Source organism: Pipistrellus kuhlii, unplaced genomic scaffold, assembly GCF_014108245.1.
Source record: "Pipistrellus kuhlii isolate mPipKuh1 unplaced genomic scaffold, mPipKuh1.p scaffold_m20_p_1, whole genome shotgun sequence".
In the NCBI taxonomy this organism is placed as follows: Eukaryota; Metazoa; Chordata; class Mammalia; order Chiroptera; family Vespertilionidae; genus Pipistrellus; species Pipistrellus kuhlii.
The window spans coordinates 87,744,807-87,761,830 of NW_023425404.1; the positions used below are offsets into that span (position 1 = coordinate 87,744,807).

A 17,024-nucleotide genomic window follows, 5' to 3' on the forward strand; every position below is an offset into this window, starting at 1 on the left:
AAGAGAGTGAACATAAACTGTGCACCTATGGATGAGGACAATGAGGGGTGGGGTGGGAACCTGGTGGAGGGGAAAAAAAAAGAGAAACTTTTGTAGTAATATGAACAATAAAGATTTATTTTTAAAAAAACACAACTACCCCCCCCCAAAAAAAAACAAACTAAAACTAAAACTAAACAAAAAACAATATATAAGTGAGCGGCTGTGACTACGGTCCAATAAAAACTTTATTTACAGCAGTCAGCATCGGCCCGCAGACTGAAAGGTCACAGGTAGATTCCGGTCAATGGCATATACTAGGGGTGTCGAACTCAATCAGAGAAGGGGCCAAAATCTAAAATCCAGCCTAAATCGCAGGCCGAATGGTTTACTGAACAGTCATAAACTGTCATTGTGATGGAAACGCAGCGGAGTGCAGTAATGACAGCGCGGTGCGGGCCACATTGCAAGGCCTGGCGGGACGGATTTGGCCCGCGGGCCTTGTGTTTGACACATGTGGCATATACCTTGGTTGTGGGTACATCTCCAGTAGGGGGTGTGCAAGAGGCAGCTGATAGATGTTTCTCTCTCATTGATGTTTCTAGCTCTCTATCCCTCTCCTTTCTTCTCTGTAAAAAATTAATTAAAAAAAAAAAAAAAAGGCTAACCACAATTACCTGCCCCGTTAGGAATTTGTGATCAGATTACCTATGAGGTTACTTTCCATAGAACCCCCCCCCCTTTTTTTTATCCATACCTTGGATTCAAATGTGCCAATTTTGTATATTTTCTTTCTGTAGAATAGCAATATCCATTTTCTAGGCCAAATATTTAGCAAATTCAAATATTTGACTAAAAGTTGTGTGACGGGAAAGTTACCTAACCTCTCTTGGCTTTAGTTTCTACTTGTGATATTTGCAGATTAAATGAGATAATGTGAGGCAGTGATCAATATAGACATTCAATAAATAGTATTTCGATTTGTTGTTTTTTTTTTAAATATATTTTTATTGATTACAGAGGAGAGGGAGAGACAGAAACATTATCGATTGGTTTTCTCCCGCATGCTCGCCACCAGGGCCAGGAGCCTGAAACTGTAGGTGCCCTTGACTGGAATCGATCCAATGACCCTTCAGTCGGCCGGCCCATGCTCTATCCACTGGGCAAAACCGGCCAAGGCATGAACGTGCTTTGTTTTCCCTTTCTTACTATGTGGTGGGCGCCGAGGAAGGCCGATTCCTGCTTAAGTTGTAGCATCAAGGACTAAGTGTTAGGGGCAGAAATAGACTAGTGGGGACTAGCAATAGTTATAAAAAATATTAATCATGCTCTGTTAACTGATTGTTTCGTTCTGATGAAAGGGAACCTCCCAGTTGGAGCAAACCCGGTGTAGTGAGGTCAGGTTCCAGCGTGGCTCCCTCAAGCGGGAGAGGGAGTGAAGAGAGCAGGGAGCCTTTCAGGGACCGCGGAGAGGGGAGGGTAGCGGGAGCGCCCAGCGCGCTCACAGCGGGTCTGAAGCGGGTCTGGGACCGGGCGGGGCGCCTCCTGAGGGCGCGAGGAGCCCAGGGGCGGCGCTGGAGCGCAGCCAGCCAGGCCCTCCCAGAAAGGGCCTCAGCTGACCGGAAACACCAGCCCCGGCGAACGGAAGTAACGCTGCGCGGAGACCCCGCCCCCGGAAGGGCCGGATCTTGGGGCGCGCGGGGGGGCGCGGGGGCGGGGCGGGCCTTGGGGCGAGAGACTCTTCCGCGGCCATTGATTGGCTGGCCCCTGCCTGTGGCGGCAGCGGTGGCGGCGCCGCGTGGCCCGGCCTGGTGAGTCCTGGGTTCGAGCCTTAGCTCTAACTGCTCCTCGGTGCGGTTCCGATCCCCCGACCGGCTCCAATCTCGGGCCTCCCTCCCCCTGGGTGTGCTTCCGTTCCTCTGGTCCCCGCCGTCTGGCCCAGCCCCTCGGGGACTTGTGCGGGGGGAGAGGTCTCTCGATACCTGAACGGCTCCATCGGGAGGGGAAGGGGCTGTGGCTGGGAGAACGGCCGCCTAGAAACGATAGGACTCGGTGAGAGACGCCCAGAAGGCCTCGAGCCCTTCGGGTTGGGGTGCGCACCTGAGGCCGCGGAGGATGAGGACGAGGAGGAGAGGCGGGCGGCGCGCGAGGGGCGGGAGCGCGGGTGCGGGTCCTGGGTGAGTCCGCAATTTGGGGGTGAGTGGGGCGCAGACGCAGCTGGAGCAGGAAGCCAACCATGCTGAGGTGGGAACCCTTAAGGACTGCACCGTGGAGGAATGGGCGCAAAGAGCCGGAGGCAGCCAGGGGCAGTGTAGAGAGCCTCCCCAGTATCCAAAGCTGCGATTACGATTTTTTTGTGTTTCTCAGAAGAGCAGAAACCCACAAATTGTATTATAGAAGTGTTCAGACTTACGCAAAAGTACAGAAAGTAGCTCGCCATTATGGATTCCAAGTACTTATCACCTATCCTCAACCGCAAATGGCCACCCTAGTAGCATTATGTGTGTTAAGACAAGCCTCAGATCAAGTATTGCCATGATATCTTAAGTAAAAAAAAGAAAAAAAAGAGTTCCTTTCCTGTACATTTTGCAAGATGAAAAGAGTTCTGAAAATTGAACAATAATGTGAATGTACTAAACACTACTGAATTGTGTGCTTAAAATGGTTTAAGATGGTAACTTGAGTTTTTAATCATAATTTTTGAAAGTTCCTTTCAAATTAAAAAATCTAATGCTGTAAATTAAGAAAAAAATCGGACCTCAAGTGTGCAATGGAAGTAACTCATTGCCAAGTAGAGGCCCATAAAGGTCTATTTTTAACTCTAGAGGCTCTGGAATGAACCTGTTGGTTTTGATGCTCAGAGAAGTGGGACCTGCACTGAGGTGAACTTGAAGCACTGTCTTGCCCAGGGAACTAAAGGGTTAGGCCTGTCCAGCTAGCTGTCTCTCAGATGTTTCCCTTTTCTTCTGAGGCACACCTTTAACCTTTGGGTAAGCTACCTTTATTCATAGAAGAGTGAAGTGTGAATTCACCTTCTCCACTTTAATTCTTTTTAAAAATATATATATTTTATTGATTTTTTACAGAGAGGAAGGGAGAGAGATAGAGAGCTAGAAATGTCGATGAGAGAGAAACATTGACCAGCTGCCTCTTGCACACCCCCTACAGGGGATGTGCCTGCAACCAACGTACATGCCCTTGGCCGGAATCGAACCTGGGACCTTTCAGTCCGTAGACCGACGCTCTACCACTGAGCCAAGACGCTGTACCACTGAGCCAAACCGGCTTCGGCCACTTTAATTCTTTAGGGCCTACCTGGGTAGTCTTTCTCCAGTCTGACATATACTCTCTCTTCTCCCAAAGGTACCACATGTCAGTTCTTCACATTTCTAAAGCACATGATATTAGCTAGTAGACAACCTTCTACATTCTATACATTCTTGCTATCTTTTTTAAGCTATCATTTTTTAAGTGAGTCCTAAGTGGGTAGTTCTGAAAACTTTCTTTGGCCCCCTCCAAACAAAACAAACTATAAAAAGAGAAAGTAACTGCTAAGAGAAAGTAACTGCTTTTGGTAAAGGTCCCAGAACCAGTATTTTTCCTGGAGCCAAATTTTCTTAATGTTTATTAGAGAATTAAACAACCAATTGGATAAAATTTGCATCAGAAAGTTATGTTAGTTAATGAGTAATGACTAGAGTTATTAAGGAAAAAGTTAGGTACTTGAATCACATTACTGGGGTTATCAATGGTGATAAGAAGGAATTAATGACAGAACCCCTGGTAATGGATGGCAAAGAGCAAAAGTTAGATTGAATCCTAAGGTGAGATTGCTTAGTGACTGTTTAAGTTTATATCTATACACTCAGAGTTATCAGAAGGATCATTATTAAAATACCTGTAGGAAATAACCATAATTGCTCATCTGTAACTCTTTTACCTTTAACTTTCATTTTTTCCATGGAAACCATTATGATTTTGGATTAAGTAAGTTTTTTTTTTTTTAGCAATGTAGATACCATGTTATAACTGCCTGTATACAGGAAGTTATAAATATAAAATGAATGAACCATCTTATATTTTCCTTTATAGGGAAAATGGAAGAACTGAGTCAAGCTCTGGCTAGTAGCTTTTCTGTGTCTCAAGATCTGAATAGCACAGCTGCCCCGCACCCCCGCCTGTCCCAGTACAAGTCCAAGTACAGTTCCTTGGAGCAGAGTGAGCGGCGTCAACAGTTATTGGAACGGCAGAAATTGTAAGAGATGCTTTGACTCCCTGGCTTTTTTTCTCCAGGCTGAGCATTGTGAACAGTTCAGAAAACTGTAGGCTCACTTCTACAGAATTCTCTTCAAAGTAGACCCTTTGTAGGTTGATCGATCATCTTATCCACAAGGTTGGGAGGAATAAATTATGGTAGAGGTAGATATCATTCACAGCTTAGAAAAAAAGATGAGGAAGTTTGAAAGTAAAAATTCAATTATTTGTTTAAATTTTTCTTTTTTCTTTTTCTTTTTTTTTTTTTTCCTGGTAGCAGTACTGAGCTTTGTAATGTATGGACTATTGAAAGTCACGCCCAGACTTCCACTCCCTACATTCCCTGTGTAGCTTCTCCACATTCTGAATCCTGGCCTTGGTGTGTTCTTCCTGTCTGCCTACAGTCTAGATTAGGGGTGTCGAACTCAATCAGAGAAGGGGCCAAAATCTAAAATCCAGCCTAAATCGCGGGCCGAATGGTTTATTGAACAGTCATAAACTGTCATTGTGATGGAAACGCAGCGGAGTGCAGTGATGACAGCGCAGTGCGGGCCACATTGCAAGGCCTGGCGGGACGGATTTGGCCCGCGGGCCTTGTGTTTGATACATGTGGTCTAGATGTTTCTGTAGTGACCTTGAGAGCTCCAGACAAAAAATTCCACAGGGAACCTGAGGAAATGTCTTCCATACACATAATTCTCAGTGCCACGATGAGCATACAGGAAAAGAGAGCAGAATAGGAATGTTTGAGTCTATGCTTCTCTGAAGGCAAGGCCTGTCGTATTCTCAGTGCAACATGGGTCTCTTCTGGGTAATCAGTTAAGGAATTGATAATCAAGAGGAGGTATTAACAGCAGCACAGTTTTTGTACCATCTGTATTTTGCCCAGTGTTGCATCACTGCACGTATTTAGCAGAAATGGTTCCCTGTGGCCTCTTTGTTGCTTGCAGATTACCTTTTCAGATTACCCCATGTCCCCTCTTAAACAAACAAAAAAACACCACACTATAATTTATATATTTTGAATTTTGAACAATGAATACATGTAATGAATGTATTACCCATTGCAATATAATTGGTGAAAAGTCTTCCTCTTAATTCTTTCCCCTAGCTATTCAGTTTATCTCTCATATTATTAGTTTCTTATGTATCCTTTCAAAGATATTCTCTGCAAAATGAGCAAGTGTGTGATGACCTTTTTTTTAAATCCTCATTTGAAGATTTTTTTATTTTATTTTAATTATTGATTTGAGAGAGAGAGAGGAAAACATCTGTGTAAGGAGAAATATCGGCTGGTATATTCCCTGACTAGAAATTGAATCCATACCCTTTTGGTGACTAGAGCTACCTCGCCTGGAGACATTTTTTTTAGGTAGCAAATATAGTAAGTATATTGTTCTGAACATTTAGTTAACAGTGTGTTTTTGCAGAAATTCTATATCAGTTAAGTTCCAGGTATTCCATTGAATGGACAGTTCATGATATAATAATGGAAGCAGTGTCCTATTGATGGGCATATGGGTAACTTCTTCTTTTTCTTTAATATATTTTTTATTGTTGATAGTATTACAGATATCTACTTCCTCTTTAAAAAAAAATATATATATATATATAATTCAGAGAAGAAGGGAGAGAGAAACATCAATGATGAGAATCGTCAATTGATTGTCTCCTCCATGCTCCCTACTGAGGATCAAGCCTGCAACCCTGCCCAGAAATTTAACCATGATCCTGGTTCATAGGTTGATGCTCAACCACTGAACAACACCGGCTAGGCAGGTATTTTGTTTTATGTTTTTTTTAGTTCTCTTGTGCTTAAAACAATGCTTGGGAAATAACCACAGAAATGCATCCTTTTGTACATGTACAAGCACACCTTATCTAAATGCAAGAGGCCTAGTGCATGGATTTGTGCACATTGAAAGGAAATTAATTAGAAGAAATATTTTAATATCACTATTCACATTTTCTCTATAATAGAAGCGTCAACCAAATTCACAATCGACAATGACAGATCAAAACACATGCATGTGATTGGTGCCAGTATATATATAGATAAACTTGCTTAATTAGACCTGCTTTCTGATGTAGCTAAACTTTTTCTAGCACAGTGAAGTATCCCAACTTCTCTTTCAGGTAATTGTCAGCAACACAGGAGTAAATATTAACATGAAGCAAGTTATTATTGTAGATCACGCAGGGAGAACAAAGGGTAAAATATTTAACTACAGCAGTGTTTGACTATATTCTGTGCAGGGAGAAAACCTGAAGTCATTTTCAAGGTCCACCGTTTCTTCTTTATAGTTTCTAAACTTTCCAAATCTTCGTTTTCCAGCTAATGAAAAGAAAATAGGATTCCACCAAGTCTCCTATCCACCTTCTCTAGGACTTCTGTGATGATCAAAAGAGATGAGGCACAGGAAAACGCTTCATAGACATTTGGTTAAAGAGTGAAATGTTTGCACCTGGCTATAAAGCAAGTCGTGTTCCTGGGCTAAGGAAACTCCAAGAAGGCTAGTCGCTAGGGAGAGGAAGCCAGGGGTTGCTATGTGACGTGATTACCTAGCACCCACAAGCGACTGTTTCCAGGTTGGGCTGGGCTGGGCTGGGCTGTGGGCTGCATTTTGTGCCATGGGGTTTTGACAACATCAGCTGTGATTTGGTGGGCGGTCACTTCAGGGTGGTGGTGGGACCTGTGTCCCACTTGGGGGAAGCTGAGTGTTAATTTGTGGGTGCCAGGTCCATAGTGCCGTTTCTTTGTAAATGGTCAGTGCCTGTTATGGCAGCTCCTGCATTGAGATGGATATAAAAGGCTAAGTGATCTTCTGACCGGTAGCTATGATACACACTTAACCACCAGGGGGCAGGTGCTGCTGAGCTGCGGTGACTTGGCAGCAGTTCTCAGGTGACACACCCCAGAACCAGAAAGGATCAAGCCTGATTCCTGGGTGCATCACCAGAGAACTGTCCTGTCACACTCCTGCACCCCTAGGGGGATGTTGGAGAGCTGGTGTGGCCTGATCTCCGCAGGCCAGGCTGAGGGATCCCACCTGCCAGAGGGACCTCACTCACTCTGCAGACACCCTTCGAGCCATGGCACCTAGCCCCATCCTGCCGGCCACCTTCTAATTAATTTTCCTTCAATGTGCGTGAACAGGGCACTAGTCTTTAAATAAAAGACCATTGTGTTTGCATATGCCTTCTCTCATGTTCACCTTTATGTGCATGAACATGTATGTTTGAGAAACCAGATGAGTTGGTCTCATTGCCTCAGTGCTTGATCTCTTAGTTGATTCTTAAACAAGGATCAAACCTGCAATCTTGGTGTATCAGGATGATGTTCTCACCAACTGAGCTATTGGGCTAGGGCTACTCTACAAATCACTTTGGAACAATTAGGTTCCAAAGATTACTGTTCTCATTTCCCAAATTTTGTACAATATGTAATTTTTTTTTTTTAAAGGGACATATAATACCTGGCTGGCATGGCTCAGTGGTTGAGCATCAACCTATGAACCAGGAGGTCATGGTTCAGTTCCCATCAGGGTTTCGGTCTCGATCTCCATTGTGGGGCGTGCAGGAGGCAGCCGATCAATGATTCCCTCTCTCTCTCTTTCTCTCTCCCCGCCCTCCCCCTCCCTCCCTCTCTGAAGTCAATAAAAAAATATTTTTTCAAAGAGGAAGATAACGATAGAGGGAAATAGAGAAGTTATTGAATTATAAACTAAATGATTGTTTTTGAAAACTAGACAGGAGTTTGAGAAAGGCCTAGCTGCTCCTCATAAAACAGTTTAAAGCAGAAAGCCCTAAAAGTTGTCGTTTTAAAATTCGCACTGCTGCTTATGCCTTTTCTTTCTCTAGCAAGCGGCTGGATTATGTGAATCATGCCAGAAGACTGGCTGAAGATGACTGGACAGGGATGGAGAGTGAGGAAGAAGATAAGAAATGTGATGAAGAAATGGACATTGACACTGGCAAGAAGCTACCAAAACGCTATGCTAATCAAGTGAGTATTCCAGAGATCAGGAGCAGCTAGTCCCACTCCCTTTACTGTGCCTTCAGCCCCCACTGAAATAAATGTTGCCATAAAGAGAGGAGGAGGAGGCAGGAAAAGGAATGGAAACTGCAAAGAAAATGCTGATGTTCAGGAAGTTTACAGATACAGAGAAGAGATGAAGAGTGCCCTGTGCCGAGCAGGGATCACTGATGGGTACTGTGAATAGTGAGTTTGGAAACCTTTACCCAAGCTCACAACGATATACTAATGGACTCCATGCACTTGTCACTTCTTTAATAGTCATTGCATAGCTGTTCTAGTTCGGACCTGCCCAGCCCAGCACTGCCTCACCACACCTCCCAGATTGGTAATCTTTCCCAAGCAGAGGACTAAGATGGCAATCTTGGATCTTCACATTCAGGTGGTAGGAAATGGGAAGTGTAGCTGCCCTTGAATATTAAGGAGCCTGCATAGCCACCCGAGCCACCCAGTTGGGCTATGTGAGGCTGAGACAATGAAATAACAGATCACTCTTCAAACTTAACTAATTGCCCTATTGATTCCAAACAGGAAACCAATGTGGCTTGTGGCACCATGGGGGAGCAGGCATGGAAACTGTCCAGTGCTCTAGGCCCGTGGATGGCAAACTGCAGCTCTCGAGCCACATGTAGTTCTGGCCCCTTGAGTGTGGCTCTTCCACAAAATACCATAGCGATAGAACAAGTTTAAGTTTAAAAAATTTGGTTCTCCAAAGAAATTTCAATTGTTCTACTGTTGATATTTGGCTCTGTTGACTAATGAGTTTGCTGACCACTGCTCTAGGCAGTCCAGGTATTCCAGAAGGCAGGGAATGGAATTCCAGAAGGCAAGTATACCCTGCTATAGTATACTTCTTTCCATAGCCTATGTGTCTTGTCGTCTCAGAATCTTTTCCCACCTTTAGAATATGGTTCCTGGGTGCACATACTCTCATCTTTCTTTTCTGCCCTAGATACAGCCCAAATAATATCTTCTATGACAGTATTGTTCAGCAAGTATGGTTGAAGGCCCTGTGTTATGCTAAGCTATGCTGTGGGAAAGTAGATATGGGTCAGAAATAACCCCTATACTCCTGGAATAAAGATAGAATAAGTTTTTGCTGTAAGAAAGAGGTTAATTTCCAACAGGCTAGGAGGCAGGGTTGTGAAATTGAGAAAAAGTTAGTAAACAAGGAGCCAGCTTTGAAACATGGATAGGACATTGATAGGCAGAGGTGCAAGGCATACCAGACAGCAGGAACAGGCTAAGCAAGAGTCCAGAGGTGGGAGAGGGGTATATGGTATGTTCAGGAGTGATGAGAGTGGGCAGCATAGGGTGAAAGGAAGGAGTACGTAGAAATAATGTGCAAGGGTGTTGGTTGTGTTTTAGATTGTGGGAACCACTGAAAATTTTTGAGCCAGGGGAGAGCTGGGACTTCTTGTGAAGACACCCACATCAATGTGTCAAAGGGTCTGGAAGAGAAAGATTGGGATAGGGAGCTTAGGTTTGCTAAAACAGTCTGATGATAGGCAATGAAGATGGGAAGGAAATGAGGGCATGAGTATGAAAAATGTAAAAAGTTCATCTGTGTTGTAGCATCTGTATTCAAAGTTCATCTGTATTGTAGCATGTGTTCATTTTTGTGAACACATTTTCCATTCATCAGTTAGGCCATTTAAGTTATTTCTACTTTTTGGTTATCATGATCTGCTCTAAACATTCATTTACAAGTTTTTTCATGGTCAAGTTTTTATTTCTCTTGGATATATACCTGGGAGTTGAATTACTAGGTAATTCTATGTTTAATCCTTTGAGGACTGCCAAACTATTTTTCAAAGTAACTGCACCATTTTATATTTTCACCAATAGCATATGAGAGTTCGAATTTCTTCATGTTTGTCAATACCTTGTCGTGTCTGTGTGTGTGTGTGTGTGCGCGCGCGCGCATTTTTTTAATTTCAGTGGAAGGGAGAGATAGAAACATCAATGATGAGAGAAAATCATCTATTGGGTGCCTCCTGCATGCCCCCTTCTGGGGATCAAGCCTGCAACCAGGCATGTACCCTGACTGGAAATTGAATTGTGTCCTCAACCACTGAGCCATACCAGCCAGGCTCCTGTTGTTTTCAAGAGGTTTTGTTTAGATCTTTGTCCACCTAATGGTATATTTAACTTCACGTTTGGGTGCGTTCCAAGTCAGCATTTCTATTATGCACAGCACTGGAGGTGTTCAAACTCTAGACACTTTTTCGTCTTTTTTTTTTTTTTTCCTCCGAGGAAGAAAATTTTTATCTTGGGCTACAAATTACAGTAATCTCTTCTAGTTTTTAGTTGGATTACCTTTGAGCCTTTTGCTTTCTGCAGTATCTATAACAAGTCAGGTGATAGGCAGGTGATTTCATCTGACAAGTCCTTGTTTTTAATAGCAACCTCAAATGAAGTGACAGGAGTACACAGATAGGATTGGAAAGGAAAGAAAGGCATTCATTATGGTAGGAATTAATTCATCTAAAGTAGGAATTAATTTTTAAATAAATGCTCTATTTTATAAAAACACTTATTATATTGTGGGTTTTTTTGTGTGTGTGTGTTTTTATAAGTAATTCTTTATTCTGTTTTTATTTTTTAATTTTTTTTGGTTAATCTTTACCCAAGGATATTACTCCATTGATTTTTAGGGAGGGTGGAAGTGAGTGGGAAAGACAGAGATATATTGATGTGTGAGAAACACATCAATTGGTTCCCTGGCCTGGGAGGAGCCTGCAACCAAGGTATGTGCCCTTGACCGGAATCGAACCCTGGATCCTTTGGTCTATAGGCTGACATTCTATCCACTGAGCAAAACTGGCTAGGGCTAAAATAATTTTTTTTAATTATTGAAAGTATTACACGTGTCCCCTTTTTTCTCCCATTGATCTCCTACAGCCTGTCCCTGCCCCTCATCCCTCACCCCAGGCCTTTAGCACCCTATTGTCTGCGGCTGTGGGTTATGCATATATGCATACCAGATATTTGGTTGGTAACCTGCCCACCTACTCTTACGCTTTCCCTCTGAGATTTCGCCCTCATGCTTCCATGTCTCTGGATCCACTCAGTTCATTGGTTTATTTTGTTACTTAGATTCCACATATGAGTGAGATCCTGTGATACTTGTCTTCTCTGACTGACTTATTTCACTTAGCATGATACTCTCCAAGTTCTTCTATGCTGTCTCAAAGGGTAAAAGAGTCTTCTTTTTTACTGCTGCATAGTATTCTGTGGTATAACTGTACCACAGCTTTTTTTTTTTCATGTTTACAATTTTTTTTTATTAAATTATTATCTGTGTACATATTTTAACGTTGCCCCCCCCTTTCATACATACCCTCCCTCACCAGAGTTTTGTGTCCATTGATGGTACTTATATGCATGTATACAAGTCCTTCGGTTGATCTCTTATCTCCCCCAGATCTCCCTACTCTCCCCGCTGTAATTTTACGGTCTGCTTGTTGCTTTACTGTCTTTATATCTGACTTTTGGTTTGTCAGTTTATGTTCTTTATTATCCATAAATGAGTGAGGCCATGTGGTATTTCTCTTTCATTGACTGCCTTATTTCACTCAGCGTGATGTTCTCTAGTTCTATCCAGGTTGCTGCAAATGATGAGAATTCCTTTTTTATGGCAGCATAGTATTCCATTGTGTAGATGTACCATGGTTTTTGGATCCAATCATCTGCTGACGGGCACCTAGGCTGTTTCCAGATTCTAGCTATTGTAGATTGTGCTGCTATGAACATAGGGGTGCATATATCCTTTCTGATTGGTGTTTCTAGTTTCTTGGGATATATTCCTAGGAGTGGGATTACTGGGTCAAATGGGAGTTCCATTTTTAGTTTTTTGAGGAAACTCCACACTGTTCTCCACAGTGGTTGCACCAGTCTGCATTCCCACCAGCAGTGCACGAGGGTTCCTTTTTCTCTACAACCTCACCAACACTTGTCGTTTGTTGATTTGTTGATGTTGGCCATTCTGACAGGTGTGAGATGGTACCGCATTGTTGTTTTGATTTGCATCTCTCGTATAATTAGTGACTTTGAGCATGTTTTCACGTGCCTTTTGGCCTTCTGTCTTCTTTTGAAAATATTCTATTTAGGTCCATTGCCCATTTTTTAATTGGATCATTCATCTTCCTTTTATTTAGTTGTATAAGCTGTTAGTAGATGTTGGATATTAAACCTTTATCAGTGGTAACATTTGCAAATATGTTCTCCCACATAGTGGGCTTTCTTGTTGTTTTGTTGATTGTTTCCTTTGCTGTTAAAAAGTTTTTTATTTTGATGTAGTCCCATTTGTTTATTTTCTCTTTAGCTTCCATTGCCCTAGGGGCAGTATCAGTGAAGAAGTTCTTTTGGCATATGTCTGAGATTTTGCTGCCCGTGGATGCTGCTTGTGTTTTTATGGTTTCCCGACTTATGTTTAAGTCCTGTATCCATTTTGAATTTATTTTTGTGTATGGTGTAAGTTGGTGATCTAGTTTCATTCTTTTGCATGTATCTGTCCAATTTTCCCAACACCATTTATTGAAGAGACTGTCTTGACTCCATTGTATATTCGTGCCTCCTTTGTCAAATATTAACTGAGCATAGTGATTTGGGTTGATATGTGGGTTCTCGATTCGATTCCACTGATCTTTATGTCTGTTCTTGTGCCAGTACCAGGCTGTTTTGAGAACAGTGGCTTTGTAATACAGTTTGACGTCTGTTATTGAGATCCTTCCTACTTTACTCTTCTTTCTCAGGATTGCTGTGGCTATTCAGGGTCTGTTATTGTTCCAAATGAACTTTTGGAGAGTTCTTTCTAGGTCAGTGAAATATGCTGTTGGTATTTTAATGGGGAGTGCATTGAACCTATAGATTGCTTTAGGAAGTATGGACATTTTGATGATGTTGATTCTACCAATCCATGAACATGGTATTAGGTCTAGTAATAATTAATGTCGTTTTCTAATACTTTTTTAAATCGAATTTATTTAAACCATACAATAAAATTTAATCAACAATATAGTTGCCATTGTTTTCTACTACTTGTGTCCAACGCTCAGGAAGCATTTTAATCCCTCTGTTGTAAAATTCTTGTGATTTTGATGCAAAAAATTCGGTCAATGCATTTTTGAGGCATTCTTCATTATTAAATTTTTTTCCAAGAAGAAAGTTTTGCAAAGAACGAAACAAATGGTAATCGGAAGGGGCAATATCAGGAGAATATGCAGGTTGAGGGAGAACTTCCCATTCCAACTGGCGCAGTTTTTCAGCCGTGATTCTTGCAGTATGCGGTCGTGCATTATCGTTGTGAGGAATTAACGCCCTTCCGATTAATCAGCGCGGGTTCTTTTTCTCTTAAAGCTTGGGCTAACCTTTCCAATTGGGCACTATACACTGCATTTGTAATGGTTTGGTTAGATGGTAAAAGTTCATAATGAAGAATTCCTTTAAAATTCCACCAAACACACAACATCACTTTTTTCGCATGCAAGTCAGGTTTTGGCATGGGCTGCGGAGCCTCATTTTTGTCCAACCATTGAGGCCGCCTTTTCAAATTAACATACAGCACCCATTGTTCATCTTCGGTAACAATTTGCTCTAAAAACGGCAAACGGTTTTGACGAGAGAGGAGCGAACTGCAAATTGTGACTCTTTGATTACGGTTGTTGTCGGTCAACTCATGAGGAACCCATTTTCCAAACTTTTGGACTTTGCCAAGTGCACGCAATTGATTGGAAATTGTTTTTTGTGAACAATTTAAAGTTGTCGCAAGCTCTTGTTGGGTAATTTGAGGATTTTGCACCGAAAGAGCTTGAAGAGCTTCTTGATCAAAACTAGACACACGGCCTCAACCACTCTTGTCATCTAACGAAAAATTTCCCTTGCGAAATTTCTCAAACCAACGCTGGCATTTTCTGGCGCTAACTGCATCTTGACCAAGAGCACTACAGATGTTTTTTGCAGCCTCACTTGCTTTTCTTCCTAATTGGAACTCGTAAAGCATGCAGTGCCGAATATGCTCTTCATCCGCCATCTTCTTAGCCCTAGTTTTGCAACAAAAACCAAACCAAACACAAACTTTTTCAAGCAAAACTTGTTAATTGCACTTCACACGTTCTGTAGATACCACGTGTTTGAAGGTTATGTCAATACAAGTCAAAGCCAAGCAAGATTTTAAACGAATGTTTAAAAACGACATTAATTATTACTAGACCCGATATATTCTTCCATCTGTTTACATCTTCCTCTATCTCTTTTTTTCAGTGTCGTGTAGTTTTCCGCGTATAGGTCCTTTACTTCCTTAGTTAAGTTTATTCCTAGGTATCTTAATTTTTTTGGTGCGATGGTAAATGGAATTGCTTTTTTAGTTTCTGTTTCTATAAGTTCGCTTGTACCACAGCTTTTTTTTATCCACTCATCTACTTTTGAGCACTTGGGCTGTCTCCAGATCTTAGCTATTGTAAATTGTGCTGCTATGAACATAGGGATGCATACATTCTTTCTGATTGGTGTTTTCGGTTTCTTGGGATATATTCCTAGAAGTGGGATCACTAAGTCAAATGGCAGGGCCATATATTTAATTTTTGTGAGGAAACACCATACAGTTTTTCATAATGCGGATCTAGAACTGAGTGCACCAGTCTGCATTCCCACCAGCAGTGTACTAGGGTTCCCTTTTCTCCTCATCATTGCCAGCTCTTGTCATCTGTTTATTTGTTGATGGTAGCCATTCTGACGGTTACTTTTTCATCTTTTACACTATTTTCCTAGTAAATACTCAGGTCTGACATGATGGACAGTTGTGTGTACTTGGTCAGAGTATAAGTAAAGGATTTCAGATCTATTAGAGGCCCACTGTGGGCTCCTCCTCATCTGAAGGTCTGCTTCTCAGTCTGGCCCATGGTCATGGTGGCTTGTCTCTGGCAGCTGGCCTTTACTACTGAGAAGAATAGAGTCATTTCTGTTACTGGACAACTGCTAGGTCACACTCTGCGGAGCAGCTTATGCAGGCCTCTGCCACAAGCCTGAGCTGCACACTCCTAGCAGGGGATGCTATACCAGACCAGAGGTCCTAGTGAGGGCTTGTTACACAGGCTTCTGTGGTTTTTACTTCACTCTTAACGCACCAACACTTCTGTGGAATTCATTCCTTAAGGGCGCCTATGACAAAGTCTTATCTCTGGTATAAGTTAAATACAGTTTTAAAAACCTGAAAATAGCCGAGACCGGTTTGGCTCAATGGATAGAGCGTCGGCTTGGGGACTGAAAGGTCCCGGGTTCGATTCCGGTCAAGGGCATGTACATGGGTTGCGGGCACATCCCCGGTAGGGGGTGTGCAGGAGGCAGCTGATCAATGATTCTCTCCCATCGATGTTTCTAACTCTGTATTCCTCTCTCTTCCTCTCTGTAAAATATCAATAAAATATATTAAAAAAAAAAAAAAAAAAACCCTGAAAATAACAAAAAGTGTCAGGAAGTAGCCTGGATCTAGAGGTGACATGTCCCACCCATTAGCTGCTGAGGCAGTTTGTGGCTTCGGTGTTAGGAAAACAGAATTTCTCTCTTAAGCTGACTGTGCTCTACCAAAAGCCCTGGGCTGGAGGAGACCAGGTCAGGCTCTGTAAGGCCCAGGATGCAGACTTGCACTTTCTAAATGGGAAACAAACTTTACATATGCGTTAAAAGATACATGCCAAATACTTAAGTATAGATGGAACGCTTTGGTTTCTACTTCTGTGAATGGATGTGCCTACTAACTGGACAAGGTAAGGTTTGCTGGTGTTGGGACTGGCAGACCAGGCCCCTGAAAGCAGCAATGTTCTCCGCTCACTCAAGGTTTGCTCATTCAGGCTAACCTTATTGTCTGCCAGATGTTGGCTCCTTTCCTCATCATTGAAGTGAATAGTGTGTCCCAGCCTATTTCTGAAATCAGTTCTCAACTGTGTGGTTTAGGGAAGGGAGGGAATCTAGAACCTCATCCCAGCGAGTGAACTTCCTGCAGAAGTAATTGAGTTGTGCTGCAGGGGTTGAGGTTGGGGGTGCCCTATCATTGGGCCCTGGTCACAGCTTCCCATCAGGTTTGCAGGCTTGGGGATAACTGAGCTGGGTGGAGCCCCACCCAAACCTGGCCCTAGAGGCCTTGGACCAGCAGTCCAGTTTCTGTTCTCCGCCTGAGCTGCTGGCACAGTATCTCATGTAACAAAAATATAAAATTAGGGAATTTTATGATTTCCGTAAGTTTAATAAGTTAGGGCTCTAGCTGGTTTGGCTCAGTGGATAGAGGGTCGGCCTGCGGTCAAGGACACATGCCCAGTTGCAGGCTCAATTTCCAGTAGGTGTCGTGCAAGAGGCAACCGATCAATGACTCATTGATGTTTCTGTCTCTCTCCCTTCCTCTCTGAAATCGGTGGGGGGGAAAATAAAAAATATATAGATATATTTTTAAGTTAAGTATTCTCCTGATGTTAGGCAACTCCTGGGGTTCCTTCATCTTTTGGTCATTCTCCCTGCATTGGAGACACTCTGAATTGGTGTCACACCACTGGGTTTTTTTCACTTTTTTGATAATGGGGATTTAGAACTCGTTGAGGCAGCAAAGAAGTTTTAAATTTTCTGTGGTCTAATTTGTTTTTTTAGTATATTTTTATTGATTTTAGAGAGGAAGGGAGAGATAGGAACATGTGCTCTGACTGAGAATCAGACTATGACTTCCTGGTTCATGGGTGAACATTCAACCACTGAGCCACACCACCAT

The 17,024-nt window shown here is 42.5% G+C and overlaps 1 protein-coding gene across 4 annotated transcripts in view; it reads left to right on the forward strand.

The window, feature by feature from the left end:
* The first annotated feature begins 1,652 nt into the window (after positions 1 to 1,652).
* SNUPN (snurportin 1) overlaps positions 1,653 to 17,024 on the forward strand; it is a 35,150-nt gene continuing 19,778 nt past the window's right edge. For 2 of the 4 annotated variants that reach the window (XM_036455239.2, XM_036455266.2), the window contains exons 1-3: positions 1,893 to 2,031; positions 4,072 to 4,234; positions 8,095 to 8,239. In XM_036455239.2, the coding sequence (XP_036311132.1) occupies positions 4,077 to 4,234; positions 8,095 to 8,239 (303 nt within the window). In that variant the 5' untranslated portion in view covers positions 1,893 to 2,031; positions 4,072 to 4,076. Of the gene's footprint in view, positions 1,791 to 1,892; positions 2,032 to 2,804; positions 2,970 to 4,071; positions 4,235 to 8,094; positions 8,240 to 17,024 lie in introns of those variants that run through there. The other 2 variants (XM_045586573.1, XM_036455256.2) reach the window with 2 other exon arrangements.